Raw genomic sequence first — 16,435 nt, 5'->3', positions numbered from 1 at the left:
GTCTTACGCAGCTGCGTCCCCGTTCCCTTCTCGTGCATGTTTTTCTTGCGGTGCTCCTGGGTTAACGATGCTCGCACTTTTTACTTGAAGGTTGGAGCCGACTACGGCGGAAGGCCCTGTCGAACCGCGTAAGCCCACGAGGTGGCCGCGAGTGATGTAGAATTTTTGTGCAAAAAGCTTTTGTCACAAAGTAAATACAACAGTTTTTCAGAATCCTGGACTGGAAACAATAGGGGATAAGAGACAAAACGGAGAATACCTTAATATGTTGCAGTTCGCTGCCGACAAGCATATCATTCTGTCATATCTTAGTTTTGGCATGTAAATTTCAGATATTGTTATATAATTCGCTGGCAACATTGCCTTCACGAAAAATTCGCGGGAGTTTTCACTCAATGGGACAGACAAAAAAGTAGCGTGACGGGTTTAAAAACGGATACACATAAAGCCAAACTGGTCGTTCAACACACTCGGAAAGGTAGCAGTTGTGTCTGATAGGTAACCGTGCACTGGAAGTGGTCGGTGTTGCGACCGGATTTGCGGCACTGGAGATCCGGGATGAAGATGTCGAGGCAGGAGGAGGTTGAACTTCGTAGAGAGGGTTTATTTACATTATTTACGTGGCACGGGCTCTCTGGCCCGAAGCTCTACATTGAATGCTCTACATGGGAAAAGGTTGTCTATTGAACAAGCTCCGTGAAACCACACTAAGCAGCCCGGGAGAGCTGATTAAATACAGTCTCATCTCCCCAGATCCCTATATCGGGGAATAGGTCCATACGGGACTGTCCAATAACATGTCCCGCAGCACACACGAGTGTCATTATGCCGGCACCGCCCCCAACAGACACACACATACACAAACCAAACACGTGTATATGGTCCCGGCGATGCTGCCTCCTCCGGCGAATCTTGCTTCCAGCGAGCGGGGTGAAACGTGTTGGTCATCTCGCCGCTCGCGCCGACCACCCAAGCTTTGTCGAACGGTGATCGTGGTCTAGGCGCCTCCAGGGTACCATACCTGGACATCTGGTACCGATTTGAGCGTCGGCGGCTCATCAGTCAGACACGCACAGAGTGGTGGTCCGTAATCGGCGGAAGCTCGCCATTGTGGCTTTTACCGGGGCACGAAGACGCCACGTGTCGCATCTCTGCGCGGACCCGAAGGACAGCAGTGTTCCGTAGAGTAATTTCAGTCAGCAGCGCCCAGCACGTGGAAACAGCAGAACGTCTTGGCGCTGCTCCTTATCTCCACAAAATGGGGCGGCTGCCTTGCTTTCATTCTGGCGGCCGCGGCAAACGGGTGGCCCGCCAAACGCAACATCACGGACTTGGGGCAGGCAGTGATCGCACACCGAGCCACGGGACAGAGGTGACTTGAAAAATATGGAAGGTGTGAAGTGAACTTGGCTGGCGTTGGCAGAAGATAGTTATAGCGTGAGAACAGAACGACGACACAGACACAAGAAGGACACGACGGATCCTTCTTGTGTCTGTGTCGTCGTTCTGTTCTTCTTGTCTCTGTGTTGTCCTTCTGCTCTCGCGCTATAACGAGCGTCATGTCATACCGACTAGCCCAAGCTGCCACACTTCTAAGTTGGCAGAAGATCGTGATTGGTGGGTCACCAGTGTCCCCCGAGAGTAAAGTACGTAACAACTGCCCATTACTGGCACAATTAACTACGGGCCAGAAACCTGGAGGCTTATACGAAGAGGGTTCCGCTTGAACTTAGGACGACGCAGCGATCTATAGAAAGAGAAATTGAAGAAGTATAACGTCAAGTGACAAGAAGCAGAGTGGGTCAGGAAGCAAATGTGTGTTAATGACATTGAAGTCGAAATCAAGACGAAGAATAAATCAAGGAGGGGGCAGGGCATGTATTGCAAAGGCAAGATAACAGTTATCGATCACAGCACCGATCGATAAGAGTTATAGCCTGCTCTCTAAGAGAAGACAACAGAGGCAGTGGCAGGGAAGAAGTTGCCTGGGCAGGTGATTTGAAAAAAGCTTGCTGACATAAGATGGCCGCAGCTAACACGTAGGACCGTGTTAATGGGAGAGACATTTGTTTTGTAGTGGGCGTAGGCAGGCTCATAAAGACGTTGATGAAGACGATCATCTGTGCTGACGAATAGTAATAAGAACGAACGACTCTGTCCACGGTTTGTAATTATGCTGCCCAGAAGTGAACGATTTGAGCAAATAAAACACCGGGTTCGTCCTTCGGTTTTCGCGCGAGTCGACTGCTCCTTTGAACCGCGTACTCCCACACGGGCGCGGTCGTGGGCGACATAAATTTTGTGAAAACCAGCAGGCAAGAGAAACAAATTCAAGAAAAAAACAGAAAAAGGTGATTTTTCTGCCATTTACAATCACGCTTCTCAAAGGTGAAGCATTTGAGCAAACCAACGAAGTGAAGTGCTCAAAGCACGGAAAATCACGTCGTGGACTTCAGTCAAAAGCGCTAGTCAGTACTTTTAAAAGCACGGCAGTCGAACGTGCGTTATCCTATGTGATACGTACAACACTGCAAAGGCATTTTAATGCTCGTGAATTCAAGTTCCAGATATTGTATACATTTTTTTAAACTCATTTGCAAATGTCGTTGAGGCTTTGCATTGATGCGAGAGAACTTAGGGCGTCGCGTGGGCGAAATTGAATGTTGTGCAAAAACTTTATCGACTGACCGATAAATCCGTCGGCAGAAGCATGGCGCTGGGCCTTCTTTTTTTATGTAGCGGCCGTGGAAGAAGCATGAACGCGTGCAGTTCTTGACAAATGCTGGTTTCATTCAGTCCGTCTTCGCAGGCGGCGATAAAAGATGGTTATGGATATAATTGTTATCGCTGTTTTCATTCCGTCCTAATTAGCCATAACCAACGATTGAGACTAACTACAAAGCTATGAAGGACCTGCCGCACCATGGGCTTTACCAAGACGTCTTTTCCACACTCCCTGCCCCTCCGAGTATACTTATCTCTCCCTCTTCTTGTTCTCCACACTCTTAAAAAAAAAGTAGTGCTACTTGCTACTTTTGGGTAGTAACAGTTTGTCACATATGTTACAACCCTGTTAGTAACGGGAGTTAGTAACGGCAAGCGTAGTCACTGTTACTACTCTTGCCGTTCCTAGCAGCAGCTAGTAAAAGCAAGGGTAGGAATCCTTACTACCGTTGCTGTTACTAACAGCAGGTAGCAACAACAAGGGTAGTAACTGTTACTGGCCTTGCCATTACTACTTCCTGTTAGTAACGGCATATGTAGCAATAGTTACTACTACTCCCATTACTATAATATGGTTGTAACATATGTGACAAGCCGTTGCTACCCAAAAGTAGCAAGTTCCACTACCTTCTTCCAAAGTTACGAAGCTAATATGTTAGTAATCGATGCTACGTTCTTACTAGCTACGGCTGGTATGGAGGTACGACAGACTCTTCGAATACACAATTGTGTGCACACCAGGTTAGTTGAATTGATTATTCTGATGGCCATATTTTACCGAGAACATTGTAGCTGTAATGAATGCGACGAAAATGCGGGTATATATACCAATAATATAGATATGCACTATACATATAAAATCAGAATAATTGCCAATGTATTGCATCATGGTATTTAGCACTTTTTCTTGGAAAACACCTGGTTCTGTTCCACACTGCGAAATATATTATCATGAAAGACACTACGAACACACCTCCAAATTCACTGCTGAGTGTCAACGGCCGTATAAAACCACAGGTTTATGCGGCTGACATTGTCAGGAACAAAACAATGCATTGTTCCAAAAGCCAGGGAGCAATGAAATATGCCACACAGTGCATTTTTATATGAAAACATTTATTGATAACACACGTCTGTAGGCATAACTTAAGTTGCCTTTTCAAGCGATGATATTTGCCGTATGACTAGCGGCATCTGCTTTGCACTTGTCGGCAAGCCACAGAAATGTTCAAGTAGAGTGAATGTTTTTTTGTTGGCGCCACTGTACTTGACATCGAATATCCAGTATATTTCCATAAGCGCCGTCATACCTGCAATTACATCAAGCACCTCTACACTAAGCCCTTCAAAGCTCGCAACTATGTTTGTAGCTTCAGAGGCATTTTTGCCCTTCAGCGAAAGGGCAGGGTAGGTGTCCTGTAAAATGAGTAATACATAAAATCAGCATCACTGATGAAAAGTATACTAGCTGATATAAAAAAAGGTAAAGCAAATAAGCTCACCGGTCCCTGCAGAAATCGCGGCTGCTCCTTTAGGAGCATGGGCAGCAACTCGACAATGCCAACGGCAAAGCGATCTGTTGACGAAATATTTTTAGGCACATCAAACTTTCACATATAAGGGCATTGACAGTAATACTCCTATGAAAATGACTTATAAAAGTTTGGAAATTTGGGAAAACTGGAAAAGCTGGCAAGCTTCTACACGTACATTTCTTTTCGTCACCATCCAGTGCCTCGACTTCTTCTTCAATTGCTTTCACAGCTTCCTTCGCGCAACGACGACACTTCGCAAGCTCAAAACACCGGTCTCCATACCGGTTTATAAATTCCAGGACCTTTTTTTCTAAGTTAACGCCAGTGAGAGCAATGAACTCCTCATGAAGCTAGAACGACAAAAAAATTGTACCGAATCACCAACAAATTTGCAACTATCGATAACATAAAAAAACTCATTGTTAAGTTCTCTCACATACATTTCTGCAGCAGGATCAAAACCACAGCTGTTTCTGCTCACCATTTCAGCCTTTGCCAAAGCAGGGTATTTCAGCACCACATCTGCTGTTGATGGCCTCATTTCCTTCATCCACTTCTGTCTAGATGGTCTTGTCTGCTCCATAGAATCACCGAGTTTTTGCATGTCAGGAATAGGCCGCTTGATTTCTTTCACCATGTAGTCAATATGGCTATTAATTGTAGCCTCATCATGCTGAGAAGCGACATGTTGGGAGAGATCTACAATCTAATCAGCAAAAAAAAGATGGTACTGCACAGTGAAAGATCACGACAAATGACATGAAATAGGCAGACATGAAAACTCAACTTTTTGCTAGCTCAGTTGAAGAATGTTGGCATTTTTTTGAACTGGACATGTGTAGAGAACTCAATTACAGGGTTGACTTACGTAAGAGAACTGAAGCAGTGTGTACTGATACCATCTTGCTCTGCGAGTGTGTCATAAATTATGTTAATATCAAAGTTCTCACAATGATTCTCTCCAATGTCGACCACCTCGGCACTTCACCACTTCCAAATTTACACCTTGTGAACCAGCATATCGCAAATGTGTGTGTAAAACCAGTGAACCACGCCTCCTACCTATATCAGAAGGAGTCTGAAGAGGTAACACTGATTTTAAATATTGCCAACTGCGGTGTCGGTGTTAGAATACAAGAGTTGTTGCCTTTATATGTATGTCATATATGTAAAACTTTGACCAGATATTAGTTAGTAGTGCTTGTTCTTTCATATAAAAAGAAAGTTTGAAAACTTGAAATTTCGAACCTAATATGTATCTTGCCTCCCCCCCAAAAAAAAATGTTCACCTCTAAAAAGCTTCTGGAAAAACATTGGTTTATGTATAGTTACATGGTGTAGTCAACAAATAAAGAGCAATAAGGAGCTTTTCTAATGTAGAGGACAGACAGATATTGAAGCCAAGCATAGCATATGGGCATTGTTTATGGTGGCCACTGAAAGGGCATTAATTATCGCTGGTTGGAGCTTTCACATCACATGCTCACTGAGCTGCAGTAGTTTGATTTCACCTGTCCACTTATTTCAGTACTCATGCGAGTTTAATAGTTGAATCAAAGGATTGTCAGTCACTTTCAGTGATAAGTATGGTGCAAAATGTAGAACACAATATTTAAAGCTGGAATGATGCATGATGTCAATAACAAGCTGATACCGAGCAATAAATCTACTACTTGCTAACCAAGGAGCATGGAATCAGCCAAGTCGGGAACCTAGCTACAAAATGAAGAAAAGAATGAGGAATCGAGCAACATGCCCGCGGCACTTGCTGAAACGCCGAGTTTTAAACATACAGGGACACATAGAAGTTTGATAGAGCGTTACCATCTTGACTCAAATAATAGAGCCTTGCATGAAAACTGTGAAAGTTGTTGTTTTGTTCTCCATAGGAGATAAGATGATTTTTTTGTTTACCAAATTTATTTTGTCTTATTTTGCATTTACTATACTTTAACTGTCAATATGGCCCTGAAAACTTGCCTGGCTTCTTAATGTGTTGATATGAAGAGGTTATATCGTTAAAAACATGAATAATGTTTTACTTCAGTAGCTCACACATAAAATAAGAGTGACTTCATAGTTGAGTTCTATGTACCAGTCCATTTGACGTTTCACTTACCACATGGCAGTGCCGCTTAGTATTGGTGCTTTCTTCTAAGTCTTTGCGTTTTCCGTAAGCTGCTCTCGCTGCTTGAACAGCTGGAACTGTGCACAGAGACTTCCTCATATATGCGAATTTGTATTTCAAGGAGACTTTCCATGAGTCCTGGAAACAACAATTTTTTTTATTATTTCAAATTTCCGCACAGTGGACACTGTCCTCTTTGAACATGGTCACTTTTGAAGCAAATGATTCTTTGGGAACCTTGATACACTGCTTTTAACCTGCTATGGGGCAGAAGCAGATTCAGGTGACAATACCTGGCAAATTTAGCTGTTCCTAGTAATATCAGCATATCTGTTGTATTTTAGCTTTATCTGCTCATTCCAAACTCCGGTTCCTGCATTTTATGTATGTGCTGGAGCCATGCGGCATGGCGAAGATCGTGGCATTTCAGTCGCAGAACTGAGCTTGTGTGAGCCTCTATTCAAGCTGTGATTAGAAACTACATATACCATTAGTGGTAATATTCAATCCCCAGAAGCGATGCATTACATCTGTATTTATCCTCTTAAACCGGTGTTAAAGCTTATAACCAGGGCCAGTTTTTAACTTTATTAATGCATGATATGAATATATTGGCCATGGGCACCTAGTTGATGATTATTATCAAACCCTCAAGTTAATGTCTGCCATTATCAGAGTTCGATGAAACGACTCTAAGAACATGCATGGCAATTATTCAAATGTAATAAATATGGGGTTGAAACTTCTTGAATGCTCTCCAAGAACAAAATAACTTGAAGGGCACCTGCAGTCTAGCTCACCAACATGTATGACATCCCAATAAAGTTATAGGAATGCCATTGCTTTAGTGCTTACCCAGCCTGTGCCAATAGTGTCCCTTAGCACTGGATATTCCAACACGAGAGATTTTGCAGCTGCTTCGTAGAGGCTTCCTGGATAGCTGTAAAAAAGAGCAACTTTAAAACCTGTACTGAATTAAACACATGCAAATACATGCCTATACTTACACTGTTATAGTCATGAGATGATTTGCAATCCACCCTACAATGCGGGATTTAGTGTGACTGGACACTTTTCCTGGTTGTGTCCTTTCAATCGCATCCTTAATATCTAAGGGCACAGGTGGTAGCCTATAATCATTTTCACAGCAGGCAAGCTGCTGACTAGGTGACTGCTCATTACTTTCAAGGGTCTTGGGCAGGCTACCTTCATGCACTGCTGTCACTTTGTCAGTTGTGCTGAAAACAGAGGCTAGTAAGTGATGCAGTTTTCCAAAAGCAATATTAAACTTGGCACCTGAAATTTAGGTACTGACCTGCAGCTCATTAAGAAGTTTTCACTGCACACAAGCCTGATTTTATCTTTCTCAGAGAAGACATGGCCAGCTGGTGGGTCCACAAATTCATCATGTCGGACGTTGTATACCTGAAAGAGATTCAGATGTGATGTTCAAATTCCCATAAAGTTACCTCAATAGGCACAGAACCTGAAGTAAGCAGACTACCAATGTTATATTCAATAGCACCCTAGAATCACTTTACTTGTCCTGTTTTTTTTTATTATTATCATGATGCCGTGTGTATTGTCGAGAAACCCTTAATGTATGTATTGTAAAGAGCATTGTAAATTACTCGTCTGGACATTCGGTATCAGTAAGTTCAGATTTGTGAAATAGTGACAATTAAACTTGTGAAATTTCACTGTTTCATAACATCAATTAGAAATAAACAAAAGCATTTAATGATTGCTGTACTAGCAGAAGATAATCACTGTGCTACAACGAAAAACCACACTCACAGTATCTGCTATCTATAAAATACTGTATACGCTAATGGCACAAGTCTTCATTCAATAGACCATGGAGCCTTATATTTTCGCACGTTGAAGGAATTATTAGGCTGCATTTCTTGCGTGCGCTAAGCTGAAGCAAATTTTTTAGCTCTGTTGTTATCTCTGTCGTCAAACTTTTCTTCTACAGTGTATCACAATTTAGAAATTAGAAATGGCTCTAGCCAAGTTCGTAGAGATCTCGACGTTTCGGAACCAATTCGGTATTTTCCTAAGGAGATGACTATATTGGTCATGGAAGCATCTCCCCGTCTTGTTTGACAATGGCCCCTGCTTTCTCTTTCTCTCGCGTATCGGAGGCTGTGAACGTATACAGAGGGAATTGTTCCTAACGACCGGTTCATGTTTACAGGTGTGTTCTGAATGTAACAGCATTTGAACAAGAGCCTCCTTCATAGATTCCTTTCTGTTTCAAGAACAGAAGCGATGTCGAAGTCGATCTTATGATCGTGCTTCTCATATTACTCTGCAAGAACGCTATGCTGCACTTCTATCTTCCAGACTGTTTCTGGGAAACACTTTCTCTGACCTATGTAGCTGGCTTTACCTGGCAGCTATCACCTTTACAAAAATGGCTAAAATTCAAACTGTGTTTCAACATCCAACACCACCGCTTGGCAACACCATAGTTTTTTGCAGAAGCGAAATCATGCGCTAATAAATACAGTGTTGATAGCCCATTAATGTTTCGAGTGCACACATTTCGGCAATGAAATAGCTAAATAGAGATAAAGGATCCGTCGCTATTCCATTGGTAATTTGAATACTCACACACCTAATAATTATTGATGATTTCACTACACAAAGCAACACAATATATCAAAGAATACAAAGCATTAAACACACCTAACGACACCTGCGAGACAGAAATGCCGACCGTGGGGCAAACGTACAGCATTGGTGAACAAGCATCCAGAACACAAGACTGCGCGCGCACGCACGCACGCACGCACGCACGCACACATACACACACGCACACGCACGCACGCGCACACACACGCACGCACACACACACACACACACACGCACGCACACGCACGCACACACACGCACACACACACACACACACACACACACACACACACACACACACACACACACACACACACACACACACACACACACACACACACACACTTTACGCTAGCTTTGAGAATTTTCAGTTTCTGACGAGCATACCTGGGAGCACAGCTGGCGGTCCCCCCGCCCCTCACCCTATTGTCAATTAAGACGTAGAAGGGGGTCGCCATGTTTGCCCCACTCATTGACACAATAGGGAGAGGGGTGCTGAGTTTCAGAAGGCAGCGCAAAGTCAGCCAGGGTAGTATGCAGATATCTTTTTCAGAGGGGAGGGCACGTTTCTGATCTATAGTGGGTACCGGGCAGGTAAACGTTCATTTTGTTCTGTGTAGGCAGAGCGAAAAAAAATTTCGGGGTGGGGGGAGAGAACGTGCCCGGCGTGCAACCTTCACCCAGCCCCCCTCTTCAGAGGGGAACCCTGCGCATGCCGATGCTAACAAGCAGCTTCTGCACCCACGCTATTTTCACTATGGAAGATACATGCAGTAACCACAGAAATTAGCCTATTCCATGTCCTTCGAAATTGATAATAAGTCTTTCTTGTAGTCCAATTTTATTGATTTCATGTTTTACGTGCGGTACAAAAGTCTTACTTTTTTTTGCTGATCTCCTTACATACCTAACCTCTTAACATCCTAGCTATGCCTTTATTCGTGAACAATCTCGCTCAATTTGAACACCAGGAAACGAACTCAGCGACGGCCACTCATCTTACCAACGCCGTGTCTTGGTGCATTGCCTGCTCGATAACTGGATGACCAAGCGCGCTGCCCCACTTTCCGCTAATGAAAGTTCGTGCGTGCCTCCGAGAGACAGATCGAGTGCGCATTTTTTTTTACCATTTTCACCTCTCATCCTCTACATCTGTCATTCCCACTTCCCCATCCTCGGTGCAGTGTTGTTGAGTTGACCTCCGAAGTGAGCCACAGTTACGAGGCCACACTTATTTCTTCACTTTTTTTTTAAAACCACCCCGATAGCCGATTCGCACCATTACATTATCGCAACACAACCACTGCGAATGCCAGCAAAGGGTGGTTGCGCGCCGCCGAAGCGGAGATTAAACCTGGTTTACATCTCCCATCAGCAACTCCGAGACCACGTGCACGCTTCGCGGGCCGACAGCTCCAGTGAGAGAGCAGGGCAAGAAAAGCCCCACGCTTCGAAAAGCGCGAGCGCATGCTTGGTAAAACTGTTGAAGCACGTGCTAACAACGGAATATAATCAGTACTGTTTGGGCCACTGTCACAATGCAATTCGATGCACTTCAGGATAGAGACAACATACCTCAATCCGGCATGCTTGCAAAGAATGGCCAAAGTCTGTCGTCTTCAAGGCTTCCAAAATGTCCGCCTCCGTCGGTCCACGAGCAGAAATAATCTTCTTGCGGCCTTGAAATGACACCAAATATTGGAATTCCGGCGGCTCCATGAATACACAAGCACGTGGGCGCGGGAGGAAAGCTGCTGACACGTTCACACTGCGACAACCTGCTCTTTGCCTGGCTAGCCACCCTAGCCTGGCTCAGCTTCCGTCGATGTGTGCGCCCCCTGCCGCGTTTCAGTAATCAGCGCCTCCTGAAGGTAACTATCACAACGACGCTGTCTGTTGTTAAAATTTTGAATCTTGAAGACCATTTGGCTCTGTGCAGCGGAAATTTGTCCTGTCTGAAACCTGTAGCTGGCATGCGAAGGTAATAAAGAACATTTTATTCATTATGCCGGTCCAGTTGGGGACAGCGAGTGAGTAGAAGGGCATGAAAAGAGAACAAGTTCTCCCCCCCCTTTTTTTTTCCTGGTCTCTTCTCTCGCTTTCTTATTCCCATTTCATCTCTCCACTCTAGTCTATTATCCCCCTTCCCCAGTGAACCACTGCTCAGGTGTCGCAGTTGGCGGCAAATATTTGCGGGGTTCACTTTTCCTTTCTTTTCCGATTCTGAAAACCACTGCCCCCCCCCCCCCCCTAACGTTCGACACTGTAACGCGCCACCACCTTCCATGTTTATATAGCTTACAATTATGCGCTTAACCAGATGGACATTGGTACAAATAAGTAAGACCACCACAAAGAAGCTAACTCAATTCAATTTGTGTGCATCGAGCGCACAAATTAATTAATTTATATTAATTCTCTGCTGCATGACTCGCTCGTGTAGGCAGATGCCACGTCCGTTTTAACGTGAATTTACGACGACAGAAGTCATGTGCAGCTACCACTTCGCTCAATACTAATTAAGCAGCGGTTGTGTTATTTCAGATAGTGTGATGCAGCTCCCCACGTGTTGTTTTGAAAGGTGTGAGACACAGTTTTCAAGGCCACTCGTAAAAACAAACTGCTTCAAGCATAATGTAGGCAAAGAATTCTGTTATCTCTCGGCCATTCGATGAGAACTTGAATATGTTCTCCGAGCACGTGAATGAAGTGCTAAGATTTCATTTATCGTGGCCATTGAGTTCGTGACAAAACAATCACCGGTGTCAACATCATTTATTCTACAAGCGATATTATGTCACTTCCGCACGGTCTCACTCCGAGAGAGACTCTAATGGAGTGATTGTGTTGCATGTAGGTAATATTCACTATCAAAACCTGTGTGAGAAATTTTTTTTGTTGCTTCAAGGTCTTGTTGTTCTGTTAGGAAAGATATACATACATTGGCTGAAGGAAAGAAGTGAAAACTGAACGGCTCGTTTTTCTTTGTTCGACAGAATATTAATGAGGACTAACAGACAATGATGCCAGAGATAGTATAGGGAATGTTATTCGTAGTTATTGCAATGTAAGTTTGACGAAATAAAAGTGGACGAAAAGGTAACTTACCGCAGTCAGGGACCGAACCTTCGACACGTGCGATGCTCTAGAGCAGAAGTTGGCACAGCGACGGGCCAAATGGAAGGGGGGGGGGGGGCTTTGCGAGCAAAGGGATAATGTAAAAAAACTGTAAAATCATGTTTATTTTAAGCACGCGTCATGAGGTTCCAATTAAACATTGGTTACTAAAAAAATTGCATTTTAGGCCAAAACTGCCTGGTCCTTTAAGTATACGAAGAAATAAGGTTAGAAGGAGAGGGGGGGGTGGACGTCCTGCCGGGGCCACATATATAGTAGTGCCTCGCGGGCCGCAGGTTGCGAACCCCTGCTCTGGAGCATCGCATGCGTTATTCGAAGGTCACAGGTTTGGTCCCTACCAGCGGACTGCTATCTTTCCATGCCATTTTCTTTCTTTACATGTACATTGCAATTACTTCTAATAACACCCTCTATATATTTCTTGGAGTCATTGTCTGTTAGTTCTAATTAAAATCATGTTAGTTGACAGAATAATGGGGCGGGTGGCTGCCTTTACAAAGCTCGTCGGAGATATGACCATATATAGTTTAGCTAGACCACTGCGACGCATTTAATCAGGATGGCCCCGGCATATCGTACAATTGAATGGTATCCAGAGGACCGCTGAATCACACTAAAGAGTTCAAACATATCGGGCGCGTATGTCTTCTCGATCTGCAGTTGTCCAATTAATGTTTTATTATTCTTCTTAGAAAGTATTCCCAACCTCCGCTTCTTAAGATGGCACACTGTCTGCCATATTAAACCAGTACACTGCAGCGTCGAATCGGCATGCATATTCCATCGGCATATTTCACTAGACCAAAAAAAGTGACACTTTTTGGTTGAGATCTCGGTTTGTGCTCCGAAACACGGAGCCCAGAGTGGTCTATAGCCACTCTAGACCACTCTAAGTTACTGTGACCATTGTGCCAATAGACAACTGAGGTGGGTGTACGTGGGGCAACCGGGTTGGTGTGTAAAAATGGCTGATTGTTCGAGTTGGTGTCGGTGTGTAAACATTCGGCTAAGCGAGCATCTTAATAATTCTTCTACAAACGGCTATTCACTCAAGTCTAAACACTGTGTAAAGTAGGTACCAATAACACGTGTCACCCACTTCTCGACAAAACAAACATTTGGTATCGCCGCCGGGATCGTTGCACTCGAGAGTCGTTCAAATTTTTACATCATCACCAGACGTGGACGCAAAAGCAAACCTTTGCTACCTTTTGATGATTGTGAGCTGGAATAAGCATGGTACGTGGGCGTAATCTCGGCACCACACAAGTTGGCTGGACGGTGTCCGTGGGTCAGCCACGTTGACAGAAATGCCTGGATGCCTGAAGAAGCACACCATACCTTATGTGAAATGCGTGACGGTTGCATAAATACCGCTGTCGTGTGGGAATACGTACGTAGGCCAAACAGGACGCTGTCTCAACGACCGACTCGGGAGCATCCTTTATCTCTAAAGAATAAAAGAAATGCGTATTTACCTGCGCATGGTATAGCCTGCAGATGTGATCCTCGGCTTCGCGAGGTCAAGATAATAGGCAGAAGCAACGAAACATTAGTGCGAGCTATTGGGGGCGTTTGACATTAAGAAAAGAGGCACAGCTTACATTATTGATACGACTATTTTACTTTACCAAAACGAGCTGCAGCTTTCTGACACGCGAATGTGACCAGTGTTTACCGATTTTGACGCACGCATTCGCAGAGATTTGTAATCTGGTGGCCTGTTCTTTCAAATAAACAAAGAAGTTTATCGCACGACCTTTCTGCTCCCTCCTACTTATTTACTAGAATCTGTGTTTTTTCCAAGTTTGCGGTATTATGTACCCTACTGACGTTAAATCAAATCGCCCAACAACAATTTATACTTAGTGTTGCATATTCAGAAATTTTTCAAAAATAGTTTCCTTCGCTTTACAAGTACGTTTCATAAATGTTACTTTACTGTTTCTGTCGCATACATTTCACACAAAAAATTCAACGGTAATGTTTGCTTATAACACCCTCATCACCTGTCGAGAACGACGGGTGATGAAATTGGTCCCCCGCATTGAATATGTTCCATATTTTTGATCCCATAAATTATGCAGTTTAAAAGAAAACTGGGTTCCTTTTCGGGCTGCTTGGTGCTATATACATAAAATATGAAATACTCAATCAAATGTGATACATCCTTTTCAGATTCCTGTCGATCTCACTTCAGTTCGGTTTATTACCTTATCTCCCGTGGAATCACCCGTTTAATTTCTATAACCATGGTTAGGAGACTAATTGCGGTTATGCTTGCTGTGCAGTCCTTTAATTAATGGACTTTACTTGAAACAGAGGGACGCCAATCAAAGTAAGGAGTAAACAAATGTTTTGTTTTGTTGTTCTTAGGTGCAATATCAAGACTAACAAAGAAAAACTAGCCCTTGAAATATCCACTTCTTTTCTTCTTTTTTTTTAGCTGCAAGAAAAAATTCCACGATTCGCGTACTTTTTCTTCCTGCCGTGGGGTCGTGCCTATTCTTCATGATGAGCGAAATTATATTGAGCGCACTCGATTAGCAGCGCACCTTAAGCCGGTTGAAGTTACTGGCTGTCTCCTTGCGAAAGGGGCATGCCCTTCCTGTACCGACGTGGGTGCCGCCCGCAGCCGACCAGCCGTCTTGAAAGACGTCAGCTCCTCAGGGGAATGTGTAAAAAGTTTGTTGACTGACTGACTGTCTTGGATAGGCCAGGATTTCGCGAAAACCTGTTTAAATAAGCTGCATCTTGTTCGACGACGCCGGCATTGTGAAAATAGATGCCGTGGTCCGCGAACGTACTCTTTGTCACTGGAACTTGGGGACATCGCTCTTATGTTGCCGTAGCTTCTCAGGAAGTTCAATACTTGCCCTACGAATGAAATGTCACAATAAGCACGTGCGTGGCATGAAGTAAACCAACCCATGCGCTTTCCCTACGGGCAGCCTGTATTTCGGGCACGATGAAGGGCAGGTCCAAGAAATCCACCTGCACAGTGTACTTCCACGAAAAGCATGTCCGTCCAGTTTAGCGTGGCTTTTTCAAATCTTGAACTTGTTTTGCAAATAAACAAACGCTCGCTAATTGCAACGTATATCGTTGCAAATTTGGCGAGTGTTTGTTTATTTGCAAGACACGTATGCCCCTCGCCAGACGGTGTTTCGTCGAATCCTTCACTAGATCTTGAACTTGATTTTGAAAGAAACCGTTTCTGCATCGACCAATATTCACGGCGCTGCTAGACACGTGTAGGAATGTGTACCCTCTCGCTACCCGCAGCTAAGACGGCACATGAATTCCCGTGTAAAGGCAACTACTCCTTATCCTTATTGTCAGTGAAAATATCTCACCCTTGCCACCCACCCCCCCCCCCCTTCCTCCACGACGCCCGCCTTCCAGGTGCAGTCTAGCCCGGCCGTGCAAAAACCCTCAAAGAATGCGGAGCTTCCACGTGTTGCCGGTTCATGTTTTTCGCCCTCCGCCGTCTTGTCAACTTTTTGGTCCTAAATGGTAAGCCATGCTGGCCCAGTTCGGCTGGTGAAAACTACGGATAGAACTGCAGTTACGTCTGCCATGTAGCTACCTGTAATCATGGTGAGCCGTCGGCGTACTTAGTCCAGAATACCGCCCAGCGGCTGTACGCAAATACTGCCGCGAGTGAACATGTTACACTCATGCCCAAGATGTGCGTTCTCGTCCACGAAGCTCTGCAAAGTCGTCTGGCACATAAGAGACCATCGCCACGACAATAGATTTTCTATCATGTGCGGTGTGGATGGGTGTGCGAAAACCTACAGTGAGTTCGAATCTTATCGAAGGCACATTTACCGTGTGCACAGACGATATATGGACATGGATGACGCAGAGGAAGCCGGTGTTGAACCAACAGTCCTCGAAGAACCACCGGTGCGTGCCACAACAAGCTGCGCTGCGCACGACACAGTGGGTGATCACAGTGAAATGTTTTCATCTGGTTGCTCGTCGAACATGATCAACACGGAATGCGATGCGGTCTCTGTTCCCACTGCTCGAGTGACCACAATCAACGACTTCGTGCTGAAAATAAAAAAACAGCTGTGCTTACTTTTTTTTCGTGTTGCAGAAGTGCACAAGCTACCGCACTCTACGGCAGAAAGTGTTTTCAATGACTTCAAGATTACCTTTCTCGACATAATTCGGACATTCGCTTCTGTCATTGAAAATAACATCGCGATGGAGTCGGCAGGAATCGAACTGCGCAAGTTACTCGCTGGTGAATTCTTAG

General features: G+C 44.4%; 1 protein-coding gene across 1 annotated transcript; it reads right to left on the bottom strand.

The window, feature by feature from the left end:
- Nucleotides 1-3,821: 3,821 nt before the first annotated feature.
- LOC119181219 (sterile alpha motif domain-containing protein 3) lies at nucleotides 3,822-15,521 on the bottom strand. The gene is made up of 9 exons (XM_037432400.2): nucleotides 10,603-15,521; nucleotides 7,703-7,812; nucleotides 7,395-7,625; nucleotides 7,243-7,327; nucleotides 6,379-6,525; nucleotides 4,741-4,965; nucleotides 4,435-4,609; nucleotides 4,227-4,300; nucleotides 3,822-4,140 (listed from the first exon to the last, which is right to left on the bottom strand). Exons 1-9 carry the CDS (start codon nucleotides 10,744-10,746, stop codon nucleotides 3,871-3,873), a joined length of 1,461 nt encoding a protein of 486 aa, XP_037288297.1. The 5' UTR covers nucleotides 10,747-15,521; the 3' UTR covers nucleotides 3,822-3,870.
- Nucleotides 15,522-16,435: the final 914 nt, after the last annotated feature.

Source organism: Rhipicephalus microplus, chromosome 6, assembly GCF_043290135.1.
Source record: "Rhipicephalus microplus isolate Deutch F79 chromosome 6, USDA_Rmic, whole genome shotgun sequence".
Classification (NCBI taxonomy): Eukaryota; Metazoa; Arthropoda; class Arachnida; order Ixodida; family Ixodidae; genus Rhipicephalus; species Rhipicephalus microplus.
Note: the sequence above shows the minus strand (reverse complement) of the source record. Positions and strands in the feature narration are given on the sequence as shown.

Coding starts and splice junctions, on each gene's coding strand:
- LOC119181219 (XM_037432400.2), bottom strand. CDS start 10,746: ATGGAGCCGCCGGAATTCCAATATTTGGTGTCATTTCAAGGCCGCAAG. Junction 7,626..7,702: donor AACTTCTTAATGAGCTGCAG/GTCAGTACCTAA, acceptor CTCTGTTTTCAG/CACAACTGACAAAGTGACAG. Junction 4,966..6,378: donor CTAAGCGGCACTGCCATGTG/GTAAGTGAAACG, acceptor TTTGCTGATTAG/ATTGTAGATCTCTCCCAACA.